General features: G+C 43.3%; 3 protein-coding genes across 7 annotated transcripts; 1 reads left to right on the top strand and 2 right to left on the bottom strand.

The window, feature by feature from the left end:
• Positions 1-1,952: 1,952 nt before the first annotated feature.
• LOC121595805 (ATP-citrate synthase) lies at positions 1,953-14,192 on the bottom strand. 4 transcript variants are annotated; one of them, XM_041920040.1, is made up of 10 exons: positions 14,062-14,192; positions 7,968-8,177; positions 6,645-6,830; positions 6,357-6,547; positions 5,618-6,279; positions 5,359-5,541; positions 4,098-4,296; positions 2,685-4,023; positions 2,367-2,602; positions 1,953-2,280 (listed from the first exon to the last, which is right to left on the bottom strand). In XM_041920040.1, the coding sequence occupies exons 2-10, from the start codon at positions 8,121-8,123 to the stop codon at positions 2,112-2,114; spliced, it is 3,321 nt and encodes a 1,106-aa protein (XP_041775974.1). In that variant the 5' UTR covers positions 8,124-8,177; positions 14,062-14,192; the 3' UTR covers positions 1,953-2,111. The 4 variants fall into 4 exon arrangements, with proteins under 4 accessions (XP_041775974.1, XP_041775973.1, XP_041775975.1 ...); XM_041920039.1 differs by lacking the exon at positions 14,062-14,192 and adding an exon at positions 10,134-10,297; XM_041920041.1 differs by lacking the exon at positions 14,062-14,192 and adding an exon at positions 10,134-10,297 and having other exon boundaries at positions 4,098-4,293.
• Positions 14,193-14,583: 391 nt separating this feature from the next.
• On the top strand, positions 14,584-19,001 carry LOC121596618 (protein rigor mortis). The gene is made up of 10 exons (XM_041921717.1): positions 14,584-14,944; positions 15,007-16,440; positions 16,515-16,873; positions 16,952-17,194; positions 17,261-17,545; positions 17,634-18,158; positions 18,225-18,375; positions 18,451-18,544; positions 18,618-18,781; positions 18,852-19,001. Exons 1-10 carry the CDS (start codon positions 14,766-14,768, stop codon positions 18,985-18,987), a joined length of 3,570 nt encoding a protein of 1,189 aa, XP_041777651.1. The 5' UTR covers positions 14,584-14,765; the 3' UTR covers positions 18,988-19,001.
• On the bottom strand, positions 18,301-21,455 carry LOC121596619. 2 transcript variants are annotated; one of them, XM_041921719.1, is made up of 7 exons: positions 21,265-21,455; positions 21,077-21,192; positions 20,892-20,991; positions 20,083-20,251; positions 19,752-20,009; positions 19,220-19,683; positions 18,301-18,856 (listed from the first exon to the last, which is right to left on the bottom strand). In XM_041921719.1, exons 1-6 carry the CDS (start codon positions 21,285-21,287, stop codon positions 19,243-19,245), a joined length of 1,107 nt encoding a protein of 368 aa, XP_041777653.1. In that variant the 5' UTR covers positions 21,288-21,455; the 3' UTR covers positions 18,301-18,856; positions 19,220-19,242. The 2 variants fall into 2 exon arrangements, with proteins under 2 accessions (XP_041777653.1, XP_041777652.1); XM_041921718.1 differs by lacking the exon at positions 18,301-18,856 and having other exon boundaries at positions 19,219-19,683.
• Positions 21,456-22,494: the final 1,039 nt, after the last annotated feature.

The raw sequence follows: 22,494 nt of genomic DNA, 5'->3' as shown, positions 1-22,494 counted from the left end.
CAAGCTGTGTTTCAAGCTTCCTGCCGGCGCGTGCAGCCTTGTGTAGAAGGAACAGTGTGCAGTGCAGTGCTGTGTTTGTTTGAGTTTTGTAGTTGTCCACCTTCTAACAGTGGATGCGAGATCCTGTACAGGATTCACCATCATTTCTTCTAAAGCTTATCGTCTTGGCAAGCATAACCAGGGAATGGTAGAGTTTCATAGCGTAAGTAATTATGCCTTCAAAAGATAACTATGCGCAGCTTTCACGATTGTATTAGCGACACTCTCGCAAGCTAGCTTCCGCATCATACAATAGTTCAAGTATGTTCGTAATGTTCAACAATGTCGCTGTCAACGGCGAACTCTTTAACTTTGCCAGTCATGCGTAAATGCAAAGATGGTTCCAAAATATCAAATGAAAGTAGCTCTAAAATATTGTTGTTTCAATAGATTCTGTGCAGGCTACCCAGTGCATAGTGCAGTTTTTGTTTTTTAGTACATTACTTTTTATCATTATATATCCATCGTCCACTACCAACAAAGAGCTCAGAATTCGAGTGCTGTGCTTTAACGTAATGTGTCAATCAAGTGCTGAGAGCACACTTCTGTTGTATAGTTCGTATGATATATTCAGTGCGGGGTTTTGAGCTCTATTACTAAATTGGACTCTGGCAGCTGATTACAACAACGCCACACTGACACATATTTCATGTTCAACATTTGCCTGCCTTCCTGTATTCGTTTTGGGAGAAAACTTTCATCCATCCCATTCAGTTTTGTTATGTTTGGAAACAATTACGTATTGGGATGGCGCGGTTGAGCGTAATATTAACAATTACGTATTGGGATGGCGCGGTTGAGCTGTGGAAACAAACCAATTTCAACAAACACCATCTGAATTACAATCAAACACATTTTTAAACTAAACAAACACATGAAAAAATGAACACAAATGAACACAGAAATCGTTATTTTGTCACTATTATTGATGTATCTTTTTTCCATTCAAGTAAATTAGAAGAAACATATCCACATAAACTTATAAATAGCAACAGAAACCGCAATGAAGACTTTTACAGGAAAGAAAATAATAACAATTTTAAATAGAAATGATAAGATTTAGAGCTCGTCGTCTCCTCCCGCATCTGGCCAGATTGCAACTATGCCTCTCACTTCAGTGCCACCTTTTGCTATGATATTCATGGAATATAGCGTCGTTATTTATATGCCTTGTACACTCACTTTTGATGTAGTTAATAAAAATCATGAAACCAAAGATGGGAAGAAGATGAAGAAGAAAAAAAGCATTGGAATCTAATGAGCAATGAAAGCAATTAAAATATGTTTCATTTCCCTTTCACTGCTTGCGTTTGTTTCGAACACATCGTTCCTACTTCCCCAGTAAGATTTGCCTGATTTGCATTGATGGATAGCAAATATGGTGTCTTTAATCGCAACATTGTCTCGATGTTGTCGTTGGTCTCTGCCAAAATAACACTTTCTTTCTCTGCATAGGCGGGGCCTAGGTTAGGACCAACCTTTTAAAAAATGATTATCGTCCATTGTTAAACAGAATCGACGAATTGTAGTTGATAGTAGTAATAAGTTACAAATTACACAGAGCAACTTTTACTTGCATAAATGCACTGTTTGTTGAGAATGTAAAATTAGTAGCTCAACAGCCACAAAACAGAACATGACGAATCTGAACGTCTTACACTATACGCCAAAGGAAAAGAAGAGATTCTTGTAAAACTCGTTACCAATAAGGGGGGAGGAAATGGAAAGAACACAGCATGTGCAAAAGCTGCTCAAGTTGTGTAGATTAGTTTTGTTTGTTTTCGATTCTTTCCGATCGCTATCGGGCTTTCTTGTCGCTTGCTTGCTTACTTGAATTACCACCCTCTTGACGACATTTGAAATTTTCACTTTTCTGCGCTCTCTCTCTCTCTCTCTCTCTCTCTCTCTCTCTCTCTCTCTCTCTCTCTCTCTCTCTCTCTCTCTCTCTCTCTCTCTTTCTCTCTCTCTCTCTGGTCCGAACGAAACGGTTGCGTTTTGTGTCGTATTGTGCTAATGAATGTTTGTAAAGTCTCTTCCGTGATGCCCGATGAATCCCGGCAGAGGGCAGGTTTTTAGTTGTACTGCTCAGGTAGAACGTACGAAATGTCGTCCCATGGGTGACGGTAGAGACCCTGCTTCAAGCGCTTCTGATCCATGTAATGTCCGATGAAACCGATGCTGCGACCCAACACGAACAAGGAATTGATCGCACCGATGTTGATGTATTCCTGAGCTTCCTCGCTGTTAATGATAGAATAATTAATAGTATAGTATGGTAAACTATAAACTGAATTGAGGGGTTAACATAGTATATGCTCAAACCATACCTTGTGAATGAACCGCAGTTCCTTAGCATATCGACAAAGGATGTTGCAATGACTCCATCGACGTTCAAAATTAGATTCGGTTTCTTGCTGGTGGTAATTTTCTCCACCTCAAGCGCGTATTCCAGCAGCGGGTAAGCTGGGAAGTTTTGCATTACAAACTCTTTGATGATCTTTACTCGAACATCCGGATTGTTGATCGATTTCACTCGATGACCAATACCCATGATCAGTTGACCCTAGGAAATAGCAGATTTTATTATCGTATTAAGAGCTTCAAAGCATAAAACGATACCCCTTTCCCCATCCTTCTTCACTTACCTTCTTGCGCATGGAGTTTACAAACTCCATCGGATGGAGATTGGAATCGTATGCTTCGGAGAATTGCTTGGCTGCACCATCAAGCGCACCACCGAACCGATCACCGATCGTGAGCAAACCGCTCACTACAGATGACACCAAATCCTTGCCAGCTCGTGCACACACGATCGTGTTGTGTGCACCGGACACGGCTGGTCCATGGTCAGCCGTGACCATCAAGCACATTTCGAAGAATTTGCACACATACGGTGGCAGACAGCGCTGGAACCAAAGCAGCGACACAACGCCACCGATTCCTACGTTCTTTTGCAGCACATCGCTGATCGGCATACCGGCGTATAGCAGCTCCTGCCCTCTCTCGTCACAGATGGACGTCATGAACGAGGCCGGCTTACGGATCAAACCAAGCTCGCGAGCCCATGAGTAATCCATCGGGACGGTCGGGGGCGGTACTTCCTCCGCAGGTACAATAAGTCCCTCCTTCACCATGCTCTCGTACACCGATCCAATCATATCACCGAAAGCATCGAACGATGCAGGCACATGAGCGCCGGCTTCGGCAAGAGCCTTGTTTTTAGCCGATGCTGTTTCACGGTCCGAGTTGGCGCAAGATCCCGCATGCCCGAACTGCACCTCAGAGGTAAACATTCCCGCACACGTTCCAATACACCAGGCAATCAGCGGCTTGGTGATGCGGCCGTCCTTCAGCGCTTCGCACACTTCATACTCCTCCACACCGCCAACCTCTCCCAGAAGTACGATCATCTTGGCAGCTGGATCTGCCTGGTATCGCATGATGTGATCCATGAAGGTAGTGCCCGGATAACGATCGCCCCCGATTGCCACGCCTTCGTAAACTCCGTCCGTCGTCAGCGAAAGAATGTTGTTCAGTTCGTTCGACATACCACCCGAGCGAGATACGTACGCAACACTGCCAGCGCGGTACAGCTTGGAATGTATGATGTTGTCGAGCATACCGCCCGTGTTGCCGATCTTGAAACATCCCGGCTTCACGCCACCGACCGTGGCCGGACCGATGATTGCAACGTTTCGTTCACGGGCAGCCATGTTCAGCTTGCGAGTAAGATTCTCCGGAATGCCTTCGGCAATGATGGCAATCGTGCGGATCTGCGGATAGTCCAGCACTTCGACCGAGCTGTCGTAGGCCGACCGGAGCGATGCAAAGTTTACCAGCACGTCCGCTTCCTTGTGCTTGTTGATTGCTTCCGACATCTTGGAATACACCGGAATCAGCACTTCCTTGTGACCCCAGTAGAACTTCTGTCTATGGTATCCGGTGAACGGGTACACCATAGCCACTACGGAAGGTTCATCGCGGCTGTAATAACATTAACATTTGCTTTGGTTAGTATCGTCATTCGGTTCATTGAGTCCTCTTTCACGTTTTCTCACCTGCAGATGAAGTCGAAATCTAGCATTGACTGAACCGCGCGGGTTTGCATGCCCCAAACGATCGCCTTGGTACGATTGCTAAACATCTGACGGTACGCATTCGACCCGATCTCCGTTGGAGAGCTGCGGACTGCACCAGCTTCGCCTACCGGGGAAGTAGCGGGTGAGGTAATTTTCTTACTAACGCCACTACTAGCTGCTACATGCGTTTATCGATTAAATTGTGATGGTGGTACGGCAAGTACAGACCGCATTATGAACGTACGTAGGAATACGGTGAACGGGATTATGTATGGAAGGTGTTTGATCATCGGAAGCAGGCGAGGATGCAAACATAAACCATGAATACAAACACACAATGCGTGATGACGTGCGGGGAGAAAATGAAAAGAAAAAAATAGGAAAACAGTATGGGATTACGTGAATTTTCAGAAAGGTCGGATTTGATACGGCTAATGATAGTGGGATGGAAAATTATAACGAAAGCTGCACACGCACCATTGCGCCACTAGGAAACACCAATTTGTGTGGAAATAAATGGATCATAGTGTATGAAAAGTATGCAAGGGTAATCGTGGAACAATACAAAACACAGGAGAAAGTATATTAATTTTTTTTTATCAGAAATTCAAAACAACCTGAAGATTATAACTACATCAATTGTTAAGCCCCCTTTCATATTCTCAAGGAAATAAAGGCATCCGGCCAAGAAACAGTTTGCTTAACAGCGTGCTACTAACACCAAGGGAAGCTTCAACTAGAAACCTTAAAGCAACCTTATCATTTCCACTGTAGAGGAAATGGAAACACGTACACGCACTTTATACATATTTTACCAATAACACACCCTTTTTACAACATAAACCCGTACTTGTCAAACAAGTTTGTTCAAAAAGCAAACGCTCACCTTGGCCGGTTTTGCCGCAACGATCTTCGTCATCGTTCGATATGGTATATGACGGACGGAGCAATATTTTAAACAATAGCTTAGAAAAACCAGCCATTCTACCACGTGGGGCAGGTGGCACGTTTTGCTCTACAATAACTGTAGGGATAATATTATCTTGTGCGGAGGAATTGCTACACAATCGTTCACTAGATGCTTCGTGTACAGTGGAAACGAATAGGGAAATATGCACGATTAATTAACAAAAGTATCACGAGGGCACACAAATGAATAGTAAAATATCTGAGCTGATAAGAAATACTTAGGAAGGATGGGGGCTTCACTGTGTCATGTACACGGCAAAGAAAAGCTTACCATTTTCCTGGCTGGCCGTGGATGATTTCTTCGACGACTCAGCACCCTGTTGGCCGCCCGGCAGTAGAAAATTTGCGGTAGCAAAGTGTACATTGTTGCTCTTTGCGATCGGTTTCTTTCCCAGCGCCATGCCGCAAATAGCCGTCATATGCGTTTCCGGACCGAACACATACAGTGGAATGCCTGTTGTGAAAAAAAAAAAACAAAATAACCAATCAACACCCAAACCTCGCACCACACCTTTCACTTTTCAACTTACCCAAGCTGCTACCGATCTCACGCATCTTGCGCAAGCCTTCCTGATAGTTCGGGCCAGCACGACGCACGAAAATGGACACATTATGCTCGATCAGCTTCTGCTGGTAGTCACGCAAAGCGGTAATGATTCCGCTAAACGTTGCTGCCACATTCGTAAAGTTAGCAATGCCACCTCCGGTGATCAGCACCTTTCCGTCCGGATGCTTCGGGCTGCTCGTCATTAGACTAAGAATGGTCTTAGCGTACTCGTAAGTTTGCTGCTCTGACGGAGCGCCACTGTATTCGCCGTAGTTGGCCAGCTCGCTAGCGCCTCCCAAGTCGCAGATTGTATCAGAATAGATAACGCTAGCACCACCACCAGCCACCATCGTCCAGATGCGACCGTTGCGGTTGAGAATGGTTAGCTTCAGCGAAGCGCCACTCTTAGCATCCAAATCGGCAATGTACGCTTCCTCCGGGAACGCATCACGTCCAAACGGTGGCGGATAATCGATCTCTCCCCATTTCGGCCGACACATGAAATCTGCAGTTGCATCAACCTTAGCGGCCAGATCAAGAATGTAGATGGAGTCATCCGTCACGACCAGCGGATTAATCTCCAAGTAAGTAAAGTACAGATCCACGTACATTTTGTATAGATTGTACACAAAGTTTGCAACTCTCCTGGTAAATGGAAAACAATAAAATTGGGCTTTTTTTACTCTCCGCGACAATTACTTTGCACCATTCATCACTCTTACTGTTTCTTAGCGGAAGAAATCTCGGTCAGCAACACTTTTTCGATCTCGACCATTGTGACATCAGTACCGACTGGTACTTCCAATTTCAATGCTTTCGCGTCCACATCGCCGATATCAACTCCGCCCTGGTGATAAAACAGAATTGTGTCCGCCGTCCGATGAGAGTAGATGCATACGTACGCTTCCTCATTCTGTAAAAATTAATGAGTTGGTTAGGAGGCATGGTTGAAAAGGACTTTGTCAATGGTTTGTTATTATTTGCTGAAAAAACAAATCAACATTTCTTACATCCTTGTGGGGTACGAAGGGCTCAATGATAAAATTGCGCAGCTTGCCAGTAGCATTTCCAATCTTCTGATCCTTGCCCATCCGTTCGTTGACCCATGTTTTTACTTGTGCTAGATTTTTGTTCACGGCAATCAGTCCAAGCTTTCCACGTCGCTTAATCAGTTGATCAGGCTTAACCACAAGAGGCTATAAAAAGAAAACAAACGAAAAAGGTTAGTAATATGTTACATTTTAACAGCAATATAAGATATATAGTAACATGGTTCCAATGTTAAATGGATTAAATGGAATGGAATGTTAAAATTGCTAGTTGTAGTGAAAAACGATAAACAAAAACGCCTTTCTTGCCTGTCCTGATTTTTATCTGAATTACTAAGGATAATTATACTTAAAACGATTTACTGAACCAAATATTGACTATCTGGTAAACAGAGTTCGTGTAGCGTGATGAAAAACAACACAGCTTTGAACACTATACGACTGACTAACGTATTCTTGATAGAACTCTTTGAATATAGTTGAGAATATAGTCTTTGAAAAAATGGCACCCAAGACTCGGAACATTTTTTTATCGCAACATCAACATTACAAAGCATTAAATTTCGAACGTCGTTTCTCTGAGATACAACCTCACAGCCAAAGATTAACATTTACGTATTGACGCGCGATTCACCAAGCCTATACAAACACTTCGATGATACACTACACCTTCGGCCACCAGTTTTTACGTCACCGTCTTTACGAACGGCCGAAAGATCCACAGGCTGTGACGAAAAAAAGCCATTTTACGTAATTCCGTGCCCACAAAAAAGCTGATCACCGCTATATGTAGGTATGTCAGTTACAATATTTTTCTTTCTTTTTTTTCTCCTGATATATTTATGTAAAGGTATTAGGAGTAGAAGCGAACAAGCAATCGGGCTGATGACGGAATACAGTTTGCCGCGTGAAACAAAAACTCGAGGTTCTCGAAGTTTCTTCGTGGCAAACGACAATTAACGGCCAAGCAGACATCCTCTCCAGTCGCTTATTGTTTGTGCAGAGTGCATTATCTCAGCACCTGACCTTGACCGTACTTTGCACAACCCGTAGGGATCTATTTAATAAGAAACATAAATTACCAATTGATAACGTTAACTTTCATTCCTATAAGTATAGTTGATTCTAGTTGATTGACAACGTTTGAGTAAATTCCAAACCTAAAAACAAACACTATCTTTCCATCGAAATCAGTGCATCTTTCGATCGTTCCAACACATCACTTGGATGAATAGCGAAAGAAGCTTAATGTACGAATATATTGAATAACTTGTGTCCACTTACCGATGTCTCCAGCCACGGGTTGTCCTGCACCAACTGCTGCCATTGTGTAGTTTCGGTCACGGTTGCAAACCGACACTTGGCCGCTCCATGATCGCCCTGCAGCTGACGGTTGATAATGTCTTTACCGGTGGCTTCGCGTATTGCTTTGGCGGACATCTTGCTATTGTACTTCTTGTGTGTGTTCCTCTTTTGTTAGTTGATCTTTTAAATCTGTCAAGATTGTCCCAATAGATAGGAGAGATCATTAGAATAGTAGTCACACGGAATTCCTGCAACGACCGACAAAACAACGCATTCGCATTCGCCACGTGTTCACACTGTTGTGTGTTTGTGTGCGCGCGCGCGCGCGCGCGCGCGCGCGTGTGTGTGTGTGTGTGTGTGTGTGTGTGTGTGTGTGTGTGTGTGTGTGTGTGTGTGTGTGTGTGTGTGTGTGTGTGTGTGTGTGTGTGTGTGTGTTGTGTGTGTGTGTGTGTGTGTGTGTGTGTGTGTGTGTGTGTGTGTGTGTGTGTGTGTGTGTGTGTGTGTGTGTGGTGTGTGTGTGTGTGTGTGTGGTGTGTGTGTGTGTGTGTGTGTGTGTGTGTGTGTGTGTGTGTGTGTGTGTGTGGTGTGTGGTGTGTGTGTGTGTGTGTGTGTGTGTGTGTGTGTGTGTGTGTGTGTGTGGTGTGTGTGTGTGTGTGTGTGTGTGTGTGTGTGTGTGTGTGTGTGTGTGTGTGTGTGTGTGTGTGTGTGTGTGTGTGTGTGTGTGTGTGTGTGTGTGTGTGTGTATGTAACCCGCCAATCGTATTACATCAACGACTGAAAGCCGTTATGCCATAGGGCTGCAATGCCCACCGAATTCATCGTGTGCGTGTGGGACTTTTAACGATTCACTCATCTCAAATGCGCTTCAGAGGGCGCAGCCTGGGTTCGAAGAAACAAACTGGCCCGTCTTTCAAGCAGCCCGACATACCAGTCACAGACAAGACAATACCTGTGGCGTGGTTGCTTAAAAACGCCGTCCCAGCTTTCGCTTTCCCCTTAATGACACAATCATGGAAGACCTTCTCCGTTGCCAGCACACTCGGACTGTTTGGTAATGAGGAGTAGTTTGTTGTGTCGGCTGGCTTGGTTGAGGTTGACTGACCGAAATCAGGTGGACCTTTAGCGGTTAGCAACACTGTCCCCGTCCGCATGACGTGTCGCGGGTCGCACCTAGTAGATAAAGATTACAACATTCCTATCGCCGTTCAGATTTTGACGAGAGAGAAAGATAGGGACATGGAGCATCACTGTAGACAACAGAAATAGATGGCAGAAAGGATGAAATTTATTTCAAACAAAACGCTCATCTTTCTAATTCAATGAGCCATAAGCCTAAAACGCCAGAGCTTTAACGGTACATTTTGTATATTGTAATCAATTCCAACTACAATCAAAAGTTTAATTATAGCTTCATTGAACGCCAGGGACAAGCTTTAACAGGTAAGCAAAGTCTTATTTATTGCAAAAAAAAGCCCCCATTTAGAAATGATTTATCTATAAATGTGTTGAGCATAGATACATTGACAATTGGTACTATATAGGCGGTCAAATTAACTTCCAACCTCTGATAGACCAGCCCACTGAATATGCCGAGTGAAGTGAGGGTGCAACACAACATTATTGCATCTATCGGGGCACATAAATTAGCAAGGGCCAAATAATCCTGCTGATAAGTGTGATAAGACTGAAAGGCCCGTGGGCTTTAAGTGTGTGCGCGCGGTGCTCAACCGTAGTATAGACAGATTCCGGGTGGCCAAAACCTAACGGGGAACGGGGATTGGATTGATTATTTATTACATAAAAATTCCACTCAAGCAGAGAAAACCTGCAACCAGCGAACTGGCTCTGGGAGCGCAGCAACACCGGATTCATTAATTATTGCTAGTTTCTTAGGGAAGTGGATGAAACGCCCATTAACGCACTACAAATGCACCACCGAAAAAATTGAGAGAAAATGGGCAACAACTTTCTCTTCCAGTCGAAAACACACCACGACCAAAACTCGTACAATGTTGGAATCTCCGATCACATACACACTATATACACACACACACATGAAAACACTCGGTGGCCAGGGCTTGCGGTTCAGCGCGAACCACTTTGGTAAAGGCACACACGCGGAAGCGAAAAGTTACGGTTACACACCTAAACGCAGCTGTGGGAGTGACCGCGAGTAGAAACAGGCCAGCAATGCAACGAAACCGGTCACGGGCAGCAAACACACACTCCTGGGTTATGCTGGACGGCTGCGAGAGACAACGATCCGTTCGAGGCGACGACACAAACGCAACTAAACCCCGTGGAGTTCGGCTCGGCTCCTTCAAGTGGATTCCGACTGGCGGGGTTTCAACGCGAAATCGGCGGCCGCGAAACAGCGTGATTTCGGGCCCATCGTGTTTGGTAGGGCAGGGACCCGCAGGGAAACGGTGCAAGGGGTGGTTTTTTTTCTTTCCTAGCTTTTCTCCTGCTACCAATACGAACCGTTTGCCTCCACAGCGTCATTCGCTGAGACTTGTGCACGTGTGTGTGTGTGCGTACGTATGGTTTGCCCTTACCGGCTTGGCTGCCTGGTCGCGTTCGCAACGTTACGTTCCCGGCCATTTCTTATCTCCTCAGCTGATGGTTCACCACGGTTTCACCTCGTTGTTTCGTTGCGGAGACTATACCACCGGTGAGTGGTGCTGGTCATGTGCCGTTGCATCCGCCTTTCGTCCGACCGTGCCGGACCGGACGGTCACTGATAGGGGACACCCGTGCAGCCGACGGGAAGAAGCAGCGGTGACCTGAGCGAGCAAAAAACATGGACGATCGGGACACTGTCAAGGGCGGATTGTGGCGGTTTCTTATGCATGCATGCTGCATTTGACCTAGTGACAGGTTAAAAGCAGTAGCGTTTTCACACCATCGCCAAGTTGGAAACTGGTGAAGGGGTGCACCTTCAAAATTCCAGTAAAACAAATGAGATTGAACAATCAATTTACCTTAAAGGTATGCTTTAATGATCGAATACGGAGCTTTCCGGGTTATTGGCAAATATACTCTTTGTTCTACTTGCCCCGATCACTTTCACTGCCTTTGTGAATAAAGTGTACAATTCGCTCGGGTTTTATCAAGCAACGAATCGAGGACACTATTTGAAATAGTGGTTTACATCCTGGTTGTTTTCAAAACCTGTTCTTGTAACTAGACCCCGATTACACCATGCTGTTTTGTATCCTGGTTCCATATGTTAATTAACAGCATTACAAAACGCTTTGCTAAAGAGAGATCAGTTGCATTGCGGTATTGTTACATTTAACACCAATTATTTCTTCCTTTCTACACTTTACAAGGCAACACAGGACATCAGGCGATACACGATTTAAATTGTTTATTTGTAAAACTAGCCGTTGCTACGGGAACCAGAGCAAACGGCCACTGTGTGTGTAGTACGCTTTTTGCTCTATCAACGTGTTGCGAGCTTCACTCCTTCCTGTGACCTCTAGATCAATCATCCTTCAATCATAAATTCAATGGGAAGAAAGTTACTTTACAAAAACAAAACAAAAAAACTTTGTGGAAGTCGACTAGTTCCTTACATGAAATGTTACGAATGTGATTTTGTAAATGCTCTGAAATGAAAATTTAGACTTCGTTAACACTAAATCTTACTGAAACTCATCTATCTAAGTTAGATTAAAAAAGAAAAAAGCAACTTAAATCAATACTTTCATCAGAATCAAAGTCATCTCTTCCCTCTATCAATCAGCGGGAACCGTAAGCCAACATACACTGACGTCCTCATCACACAGAGAGTTACATAATCTCGCTGGACCAACCCTTCAGGAAGCGGGATAGGATCCTTCCTGAGTGAGCGGTTGAAAGAGAGTGGGACAAGGAAATCCAAACTAATGGGCACGGTGAAGACTTTGAACAGCAGATGTGCATTTAATTCACTAAACTAGCTTTTTAGATGGCTTCATCAGTCAATTGCCGATTAATCTTTCCGCCAGTCGTTGGTTTCTGCTACAACGCTCTGATTTCAACTACAATTTTTCAACCGATGGCTTTATTAACCATTTTCAGATGAGGAACCGTGCCACGCTTTACTAACCATATTAGTTGTCAAAATTAATGTTCTATTTCAGAAAACACCACATAGATTTGGCATTGTTCATCGCGATCGATATAACCTTGACAATGAAAAGCTTATGGGGGTTCCTCCTGATTATTTTTCCCAGGTCCCAAAATTGATGGCCAAGGTCAAGGTATTCCATTTTGGTTTCGGTGCACATGTCGCGTGCGGACATCCTCCCGTGCCAAACAAAACCCTATTTTTGATATTTTCGTACGTTTTCCACGATCTATACGAATATGCCGCAAAGTTGGCTGCAAAATACAATGATAAACATGCGTGAACTCACAACTACCATCACCGCTGCTATATCTTGTACGTATTGCCAACATCAGACCACCTCTCGACAATCTCGTACGATCTCTGTGCAATCATCATCATCGTCATCGTCATAGTAAGCGTTGCCTGCATTTTGCTCTCCACTCGCACACTGTTTGCCGGTATATGCCGTGTGAAGGAGCGAGCAAAACGACAACATAAACACGCCACCCCCTCCTCTCTGTCTTCCCACCTTACAACAACTTCACTTCCTTCACTAATGAGCCAGACGCATGCATCTCGCTGTGCATTAGCTTCGGTCACACTCAATCCGCCAATGATGATTATTGCTCGTTGCCATGTGCTCTCGTATCAAACATTTGGGGAACCATTATCGTGTTTCGATTGCCAGCGCCGGAACGGCTCTTCTCAAGCAAATCAATTCACCCGGCAAAGGCGACATTAGGAATCATTGCCCGATCATGTTGTACCTCTTCCTCCTCTGTTCCTGCTGACGTTTTTTTTTGCGACTCTCTACACGCACGTCTCTCCCGTGCAGCTAAAGGTGTATTAGTAAAATCGCTCTTTTCTTCATTCCATTCGGGTGCCTCTTGGTAGGGCTTTTTTGTAACCAACAAATAGTAAAAATTAGTCCACACAGCTGTGTAAAACGCAATATTTCGAAAATCAATATCAATATGACCATCTCAAGTAGAGTGTTTTGTTTGTACTCCACTGCTACAGTGATAAGAGAGTTTTGCGTTGGATAGGTTACAGTAGCGCACAACACGTATACATTTATCCAATCGCCGTTCATCCCTATCCCCGCATTCCAGTCGCACCTTGTGCACTTACGCGATGATAATTTATTCCACGACGAGTCGCGTTCTACCATACATTTCGTCGTGCGAATAGCAGCGAACGCTAACACACCGCACAGCCAGCAACTGCAATTCAATGCCTTCGAGAAAAGCCCTCAACACTAATCGGGACGACGTGTTTGTTAGACCGACGGCCGCGGATGGTGAACAAATGTGTGTATGGGTAACGTAAATGGTCCGTCGGCGAAAGTTCACCCAAGATGCTTAACATGCAGAAATGTTAGCGTCTTATCGTCGCTACACAACCATCGGCGACGGATGGCGCTGGTTTGCGGAAAGTTTAGTACGAAAATTTAAAGCCAATCATTTTCCATTCATAATTCCGATCGGGCAAAGCAACCAATGACTGCATCACTGGTGACGTCGTACCATTCTTTTCGCACAACAAAAACACGTACACAGGCAGCAGGCGGCAGGATTCGTACCGCGCTGTATCGATTTCTCTGCACGCACTTTTACATCTGTATACAGCTAAAACACAATGTAATACAGCTGCATTTACATGACACTGCTATCGGCCACTAACGTACAATCGTTTGGATATGTTAGCGCTATGAGACAGGGACTGTTATCTATATCTACGTCCTTTCCACTTCACTGTTCGGCAATTCTATTGCACAACACCCACAAATTCTCCGGATGTGTTCGCGGATATCAAATTCCGACTGCGTTTCCCTTCGAAGCCGATACTTTCATATGTTTTCCATGACGAAACAACATACTTCATTGCACAGGGAAACAACCGTTATACGCAATGCTTTTGTGCTTCTTCTAAAGGGGTAAAAACTTAAGTCTGATTGTGATGAGATTGTTCACATACCTATGCGGATATCTATGTGTCCAATATTGCAGCAACGAAGTCCGGTTTCAGCGCACACAATCTGACTCACGCACAATAGTTTTGGAAAGAAAATGCAGCCTCACAAATTTTCACCGTCCACGATTTGTCAACAACATCAAATTTTGCCAAAATGTCAAACGAGGTAACTCAGGGGTGAGCAACCCAAAGACCACTTATAATTTTGTTTTATAAATGCAAATACGGTGTAACAAAAAAAATAACAAAAGACGAATTATTCTCATTGGTAACGAACATATCGTATTCATACGATTTTTTCATTTTATCTAATATAATTGATAAATTGTGCGACACGTTTTATGCATAAACTTCCAGTTGTAATTTTGAATGATTGTTCTCTCGTCAAAGGGCTTGTATTATTTATTCTTTGGCTCAATGTGGCTCTATAATGTATGAAATGTACTATAATTTGTAGGTTTAATTTAAGAAATGCTTAGCTTGCACCTATGTTAACGAGTGTGTCCGATGGGTTCATTACAGTGCTACGTTGTGGTTAGACGATTGGCTTTTCAGAGCTATTAGTTTGACACATATGTTGACAGCAGATCCGAACGCGGGTTTTATTACAAAAAGGCTTACAAAATTACACTGTTTACAGCCGGTACCCACGCACGGAACATATAATCTCAAATTTCACGCCAAAATATCATAATACAGTGCATAAGATGGTGCCAAGCATGGAAGGATTTGTTGCTCCGATCTTTCACCGTTGGTATCATCAAAACAGCCTAATATCTACCCCGGATAATGGCATCCTGTACTGTTCGCGTTACGAAGTGGTGTACATACCGCCGCTGGATACGGGTTGCCTGCCCAAGACTCAGCTAATCAATGTGCATGGATTGTAAGTATTTGAGTCGATTTTAGGCATCAATATTTGGTTACTAATTCCGTGGTTTACCACAGTACAAAATCTCTGGCATGTTCTCCGGATTGGAGTGGTAAGCGTTTGTTTGCTACGTTGGACGAGTATAACGTCCTGTACGTATGGGATCTCGACTTGGGACAGCCGGTCCATGGTCATCGCGGTCACGCAACAGCACCGAAAGCGCCAACATCAAGGCAACAGTTCAAAGATGTAACCTCGGCGATTTGTTTTTCTGCAAATGGAAAAGTGATCTCTTGCGATCGTTCCGATCTGGTGGTGTACTGTTTGCTCGCGGACAGCTACAAGGCGATGCCGGACTTTTTCCGCAATAAAACCGTCGTTACGCTCGTACCTTCTCCTGTTGATCGTGACGTGTTTATCGCTGGGCTAAAGGATGGGCTGATACAAATATTTTCTATTAAAAAAATGGCCATACTACACACTTTGCGCAGTCATGACAAGGAAATTGTCTCCATAGAATGTATGACGGTGCCAGTTCTGAAGGGAAATATATGGAGAAAACGCCAGTACAATCCAGAAGCTGGAAGTGGCAACGTACCGGACAGTGCGTCCAAAACGGTGCAAAACAGGCCCAAAAAGCAGGCCCGAAAAAAGAATGTGCCGGTTGCAGACGATTCGGATTTCTTGGACATTTACGATTTCAATGAAAGCCAGGAAGAGTTTGGCACTATAATTGACCGAGAAGCGAAGGATGATAAGCAGAATCAGTTCCGAGAGAAGGCTAAAACAGTCGAAGGATTTAACTTTCTTGAGGCTTGCGAAAACCTGAAGGAAGATATCCTGAAAGCGGCAAATCGCAGAGATGAAGAAGAAGAGGAGGACGACGAAGCCGGGGAACAGTCCACTCTAGCACAGGAGGACTTTAATACGGACGACGAGAACGATTTGGATGATTGTGAAAAGTTACGCGACTACGTGGTAGTCGATAATGAGGATCGAGAAGCCGAAGAAGAACCTCTGGATGATCGAGAGGAGTTTGAAAGCAAGCTCATTTTGGTTAGTGGAAGTCGGGAAAATGTCGTTTGGTTCTGGGACTACGAAACTGGCCTTCCGATTGACAAAATTGTGATACCGTCTGAAACCAACGGAAGGCTTTGTGATACTTTGTTCACCAATGCGGTGTGGATGGATGAGTCGCACATCGTTGCGAACACCTCAAATGGACAGGTGATTGAGTGGAAGGTAGAATTCAAGTTCAAGAACGATCGCCTGCAGCTAGCGGCCAAGGAAAGCTTGGCGCCATACCCAGTGGAGAAAATTTTCCATGTGATTCGCGCTAAAGGGCTTACGAAGATGAAGACCAATGGCCGGTATTTGTGGTGCTCTTCGATCCATCGAAAGATAAGCTGCTTGGAAGTGGCTGAATCCGGTAAAGCGACTGTGGTTGTAGAATACTCTTGTATCACTCCCACAAACCGTTGTGTGGTGGAAAATCCGCTCGAGTCAATGGTGTAAGTAAATACGTAGCTATCTACAGGCAATGCATTTAATATTCTTATTCTAAACTGACCATTGCTCGTTTCAGTATTGCCCTCGCGAGTGCTGCACCGAGAATCGAAAAATTGAACTTGGCCAGCCTGCAGCCCGACAATATTCCTTTCAAACCATTTACTAATAAAATTAGTGGTTTAGTTATGTTCCTGGCCTGGCATCCAGAGGAAGAGGATAAGTTGGCCTTCTCCACGAACGAAGGACGTGTCGGAGTGCTCGATACGAGCAGCATGAGCAACGTCCCCGTGATAATGAAACCTTTCATCAACAAAGAAGTGTATGCTTTGCACTGGTGTTTTTTAACGAACGACAAACAGGAAAGGCGACTGGTACTGTTTGCGTGTGGTACAAACGAACTTGCTTACTATCACATGTCAGGCGCTCATAAGTATGGTAAGCATTGGATGATTCTATGTTTTTTCGATGAATAATTCAGTAGAACTACAATATTGCAAACGTTGCGTTTCTTAGAACCCGTCAGATGCAAGCAGTTTGGCCAGGTCTCAAACATATCAGGAACAGATAAGATGTGCTTCATTGGTACTCAGCAGGGAAGCATCTATATCACCGGTTTGGATGAAAATCTTAAACAATTGTACTGCCATAAAGTTGCTAATCGGTACATCAGCTCGGTGGAGTACAAGCAGAATTATCTTGCCGTTGGTTCTAACGACCATGCTATTCGTTTGATCAACTTGAGCGACGGTTTTGATGGTGAGTTGAACTAACGGTTTATTTCCCGTAAATTCGCTTCGGTTAATCAGCTGACGTTTGTTTTAGGTGAGCAAGCAAAGGAAATTATTACGCTTGAGGGTCATACGGAGGGAATTTGTAAGGTGAAATGGAATCGGGGAGACACGATGCTTCTTCTAAGCTCTAGCTACGATTGCTCTATTCGTATTTGGGACGCTCTCTCAGCTACCTGTTTGAGTGTGTTTTATACAAAATCGTTTGCTTATTCAGCCATCTTTTCACCGCTGGATGAAAACATAATACTTTACGTCGGAAAAGGAATCCCACTTTCATCATACGATTACACTAAACAACACGACAAAGTGCCTAAAGGTAAAGTTTGGAATGCTTCCTGAAAGAGATCCGATCGATCCGCGCAATGATTTTTTTTTAACAATTTTATTATTATGTAATATTTTAGCATCATCAAAAAAGTATCCTAAAATCAAATTTGCTACACTTGAAGATAGCAAACCGATAGAGACAATGCCAGGAAAGAAGAGAGGACGAGGAAGTAAGCAGCCCGCTGCTGTGTCTGTGAATGAGGCCGTCGATCAACTGACGGATGAGGTGAAAAAGGTCACACTAAAGGAAGGCGCTGCTGTTAAGCCAATGCCAACACCAACCCTAGCGACAACATTGCCCCTTACGTATCGCGAAACGAACAAAGTAAAAGATGTATTAGAATGTATCGTTAAATTGCTACATACACCAGACCCGGAACCGGAACCAACTAAATTAGATGAAGACGAAAATGGCAGTGATAACGAATCGCTAGATGAAGAGTTTAACCGGTTGATAAAACCGAAAGCGATCGAACAAAAGCAGCCAGTAGTTGAACCACCGGTTAATGATAGTGAAATGAACGCGCCCGTCGAAAAAATGTTCTACAACGAAAGGCTTTTCTCGACCGAACAAAACCTGAAACAACTTATAGAGGAGGAGGGTAAGTATTTGATTGGTATGGCTATTATTTTCGGAAATAAATTATTGGCCAATTGTAAAATTCTAGCAAAAATGCACACCATCACGGACGTCTCATCGATCGGGATGGTAATGTTACCCCAACTACTGCATAAACTGAAGGATATAATTTTAGGATGTATTACTAAAAAGAAACTGACTCCTCAAATGTTGGCATTAGCGCCCTACGTTTCGCACATGTGAGTATCTCGTCGCTTTGCTACTAGAAACTACCTGTTGCACTGACACTCGACTCTTCTAACTCAACTACCCAGGTTTTGGCGTCAATGCTGTCAAGCTTATGCGTATCAATTGATCGAAGGTCAGCAACCTTTAGCAGCTGTACCCTATTTTCTAGCCAGCCATAAGGTAAGTGTTAGTAATTGTTGACTAGCTATGTAAATGTTGTTGAACTGCATACACTGCCCCTTTTTCTTAACAGGTTGATTCATCCATCGAAGAGCTTTGCGATGCCAAGTATTTCCGCGAAGCATGGGTGATCTGCAGGTTGCAGAAAATGCCCGATGATCCTATTCTGGAGCAGGTGGCTAGCAAATGGGCACATCATTTGGACGTCATTGGAAATTACGAAGCGGCAGCATTAGTGTAAGTACTGTTAATGTGTAAGGCGTCGATCGCACTGCATTCGATATCTGATGTTGATATGATTCTTTAGATGGACTGGAGTGAAAAAGTACAATGAAGCGATCGAAGTACTGACAAAGCGTCGAGATATTAACGAGGACATCCAACGCACTATCGATGAGCTGAATGCAAAACTACAAGAGGCGCCCAAGGCTGAGGCAAAATGATTTAACTCATTCATGTGTATACTGAGTGGAAATTAAATTCCACCAACTAACTAAATAAGGATTGTAACATTGTGGAAACGTTGTCGGTGTTTTCTTTTCATTCCGCTTTTTTTCTTACTATAAAATCCATTTTAAATCACATTTAACACCATTTCATGGAACAGTTAAATGTTGAAATAAATACTGAATTCATGTCGAACTTTCCCGCAATAATACTAGGATTGTTTTTTACCTTGCGTTCCTCCGCACGCCGTTTCATGCCAGCGGAAGCGGTAAGTAGTTGCGATTTCGTTTGCGGCAGCAGCACCAGTACCGTTTTAGCACGCCGCACCAGATCTGTCCACAGACCAATTTGAGCGGTATAAGCATCATGGAGTACACCGCAAGCTGATAGAACCGCTGCGATGTCCACAGCACGGTGTACCGGAGCTTATCACCATCGAACATGGCATACCCGTACCCTATCTTCATTTCGCCCATTCTGTACGAACAGGTGGGCACGATAAACTCCAACAGCTCTCGCGTATCTTTGAGATAGTTTAAGTTAAACTCCACTACCTCGTGCCGGTTGGATCGTTCTGTGTTGAGTGGTTCGAAAGGGGCACCCTGGGCTAGCTGATTACGGTGCGTCTTAACGTGGCGGGATTTGTGTTCATGGGCGGAGAAAATCACATTTGGCTGAAAATCGTCAATAACCTAGAGAAAGGGAAAACAACAAGATGGTAAAAAATATCACTTTGATAACTAACCGCGTTGCGTTTCACCTTATAAGTAAAAGGATCCGACCACCTTAGTATAGGCAAGTGGCTCAAAAGCACGGTGTAGGGTTGCGGTTCCTCGGTGCTCGGTGCACTGTTCATCGGAAGTGTCATGCTAATGCGATTTACGTTCAGGATGCGCAACATTGGATCAATTGTTAATTCGTCCTGCTCGTTAAAGTATTGCTTAAACCGGAGCACTCGGTCGGATTTAATTGTTTTTAACCCTTCGCCTCCAATATCGTTATCACCTGGAATGTAGAACTGAGCAACGGCGCGTTACCAAACTAATTATCTGGCCCGGAGCGTTTCGGGTTATAAATAAGCTCATACGTACCATGATGGTGTTTGCAGTCGGTTGGGAGAAGATGTTGACAAAACGGGTGAAGTAAGCGGCAAATTGATCATCATTAGCAACGCTTCCTTCGTCCATGAGATCACCCAGAAAGCAGATAACATCCGGTGCTGCATGTTGCACCACGCTTTTGTACGTTCGTTTTAAATGCCTTGAAAATACATTTAATTGAATGTATATTCAAACCAACCACACTTAGTAGAACGTTTATCATTATTTGACACTTAACATGATATTTCTATTGATAATGCTAGAATTTCATGATTTTTAAATGAATGACTAGGTTATAATCTAAAACACAAAACAAAATAACAGATGTTTTCCACTTCTCTTCTCTGCATCATCTTCCATCCGGCTTGTCTTCTTCCTCACTATTTATGTTTTTCACAATTCATCATAATGCTGTATTATCTTACCACACAAGCTTGATCAATTATGAATGCGAAGAAATTATCCAATATCGTTGAAATAATAAAACCCAAATTGAACACCGTCATTCTTCAGCCGTTTGCTGATAAGATTAGGGATCCCACACGCACGATTGGCGCGTGATCTGTCAATTTATTTCGTCCCTACATGCTAGCGCCGGCGACGCAAGATGATTTCTGATTCACTGCTGTTCAATGTACAAGCGCGATAAAGTCACATTCAGAAACACTCAACAAACGCCTGGAGTGGGTTTGAAGAATGTAGTTTGGGGATTGCTTAAGTGCGTTTAGTAACGTCAGCAGAACTAATTACATTATACTTCAACTACACTGTATGAGATTATTCCATTCGCTCATACATACCGATCCGAGTCCAAATTTGCTAACGGCCAGTAGAGCTTCGTGTCGAATGTGTTGCCCAGGATCTGTGGATCAGCAACCAGGAGCATCTTAATGCAGCTATCTGAAACAACAAAAGTAGAAATAAATGAAATTAAGAATTTATTCCAACTATGTATCAATTCGATGTTATTCCTTAGTTCTCTAACCTGTTTCACATTGCAGCTCAGCCCACTGAAAGCTGTGATAAATGTGGATGAGATATTCATTGTACACGATCAGCGTAGCCAGCGTTGGAAGATAGATTTTCCAAAACAGTGGTAACCTGGGTACGAAAAACGGCGTGTCTTAGAAGCGAGCGCACTCCATATACTGCTTAGGTGGTTGTTGGCTTTACCTGCAAATACTCCTTTTCATCATGTCGTCTGGTCACAGTCACCGCCGTCCATCGCTTTACGGTGACTGAGACTGCCCGCAACATGACGAGGTGCCGTAACTGGGTGAAGGTTTGATACATCCCAAAAAGGTACACACATCGATAACGGCACTCCACGTTCGCCTGCCCGCCTGCCTGCTTGTCTGTGCCACTGATAAGACCCACCAGTCGATGGGACTCATCTAATCGTACTAGCCAAATTCTCCCAAATGGTGGGGTGTGTTTCTATCCTAGGTAAAATGAATCCAATATGTCGCCTGAAGAGTTGTGAATATTATTTTATGTTGAAATTTTCAAGATTCAGAAGCGAAAATTAATTATGTGCAGTGTGCGTGAAACACAACAGCCGACGATTGTATGCATGTTTTTTGTATGTGCAGTTCCCCCCGTTATCAAGAGATAAGGTTTGTTTTGATTCAGTGCTTCCACTAACATTATCACAAAATGGTTACTGCTCTTATGATGCTAGAGAAAATATCACTTTTTAATGGACATTTAGCTAAATACAGATAGAAAAAAATCGATTTATTCCTTATTATTTCTAAATTAATGGTAGTAAACGAAAAATCCCAGCATAATATATTGCTTAAATTTATGTTAATCTTCGGTATCAACAGGATTACTAATGTACCTCTCCGGAAAGGGCGTCGTAGAATCCACTTTCCTTCATATACATTTAATTTCCAACAAGAAAAAGCTCATGAAAATGTCCCAAAATAGTAAAAACTCCTGAAAAATCTGTATTATTATTTATTTATTTTTTTCAATATTGATGAACAAAGCTATAAAAATAAAAAAATTAAATAGATACATCATATAAATAAATATAATATAAAGAAATTAAATAAATAAATAAACGAAGTCAGTGAAATTATAAAACTTGTATAACTTTACGCATAATTAAATAAATCAATCTAACCTGATGTTAGATAAAAAGTAAAAAAAAAAATTAAAGCGAATATTCTACACACTTCAATATTCTTGGTAATTAGTTACATATATTTATGCAATCATATGCACCGTGTTAGCAGAAGCAACGAGATGAAATTACGATGCGGTAAAGTAGTTCGATCTTGAACTGATCCGTAAATAAAACATGCGCCCCGCTCCAAGGGGAATCACTCGGCTTGATATGCAACCGCTCGCTGGTACACTGTGTGCGTTCATTGTGTAAGTACGCACGTTACTAGA

The sequence above is a fragment of the Anopheles merus genome, chromosome 3R, assembly GCF_017562075.2.
Source record: "Anopheles merus strain MAF chromosome 3R, AmerM5.1, whole genome shotgun sequence".
In the NCBI taxonomy this organism is placed as follows: Eukaryota; Metazoa; Arthropoda; class Insecta; order Diptera; family Culicidae; genus Anopheles; species Anopheles merus.
Note: the sequence above shows the minus strand (reverse complement) of the source record. Positions and strands in the feature narration are given on the sequence as shown.

Coding starts and splice junctions, on each gene's coding strand:
- LOC121595805 (XM_041920040.1), bottom strand. CDS start 8,123: ATGTCCGCCAAAGCAATACGCGAAGCCACCGGTAAAGACATTATCAAC. Junction 6,831..7,967: donor ACCCGTGGCTGGAGACATCG/GTAAGTGGACAC, acceptor TTCTTTTTATAG/CCTCTTGTGGTTAAGCCTGA. Junction 2,603..2,684: donor TAAACTCCATGCGCAAGAAG/GTAAGTGAAGAA, acceptor GCTATTTCCTAG/GGTCAACTGATCATGGGTAT.
- LOC121596618 (XM_041921717.1), top strand. CDS start 14,766: ATGGTGCCAAGCATGGAAGGATTTGTTGCTCCGATCTTTCACCGTTGG. Junction 17,546..17,633: donor ACACGACAAAGTGCCTAAAG/GTAAAGTTTGGA, acceptor GTAATATTTTAG/CATCATCAAAAAAGTATCCT. Junction 18,782..18,851: donor TACGAAGCGGCAGCATTAGT/GTAAGTACTGTT, acceptor ATGATTCTTTAG/ATGGACTGGAGTGAAAAAGT.
- LOC121596619 (XM_041921719.1), bottom strand. CDS start 21,287: ATGATGAAAAGGAGTATTTGCAG. Junction 21,193..21,264: donor ATGAAAAGGAGTATTTGCAG/GTAAAGCCAACA, acceptor TTTCGTACCCAG/GTTACCACTGTTTTGGAAAA. Junction 20,252..20,891: donor GCAAATTTGGACTCGGATCG/GTATGTATGAGC, acceptor TGTATTTTCAAG/GCATTTAAAACGAACGTACA.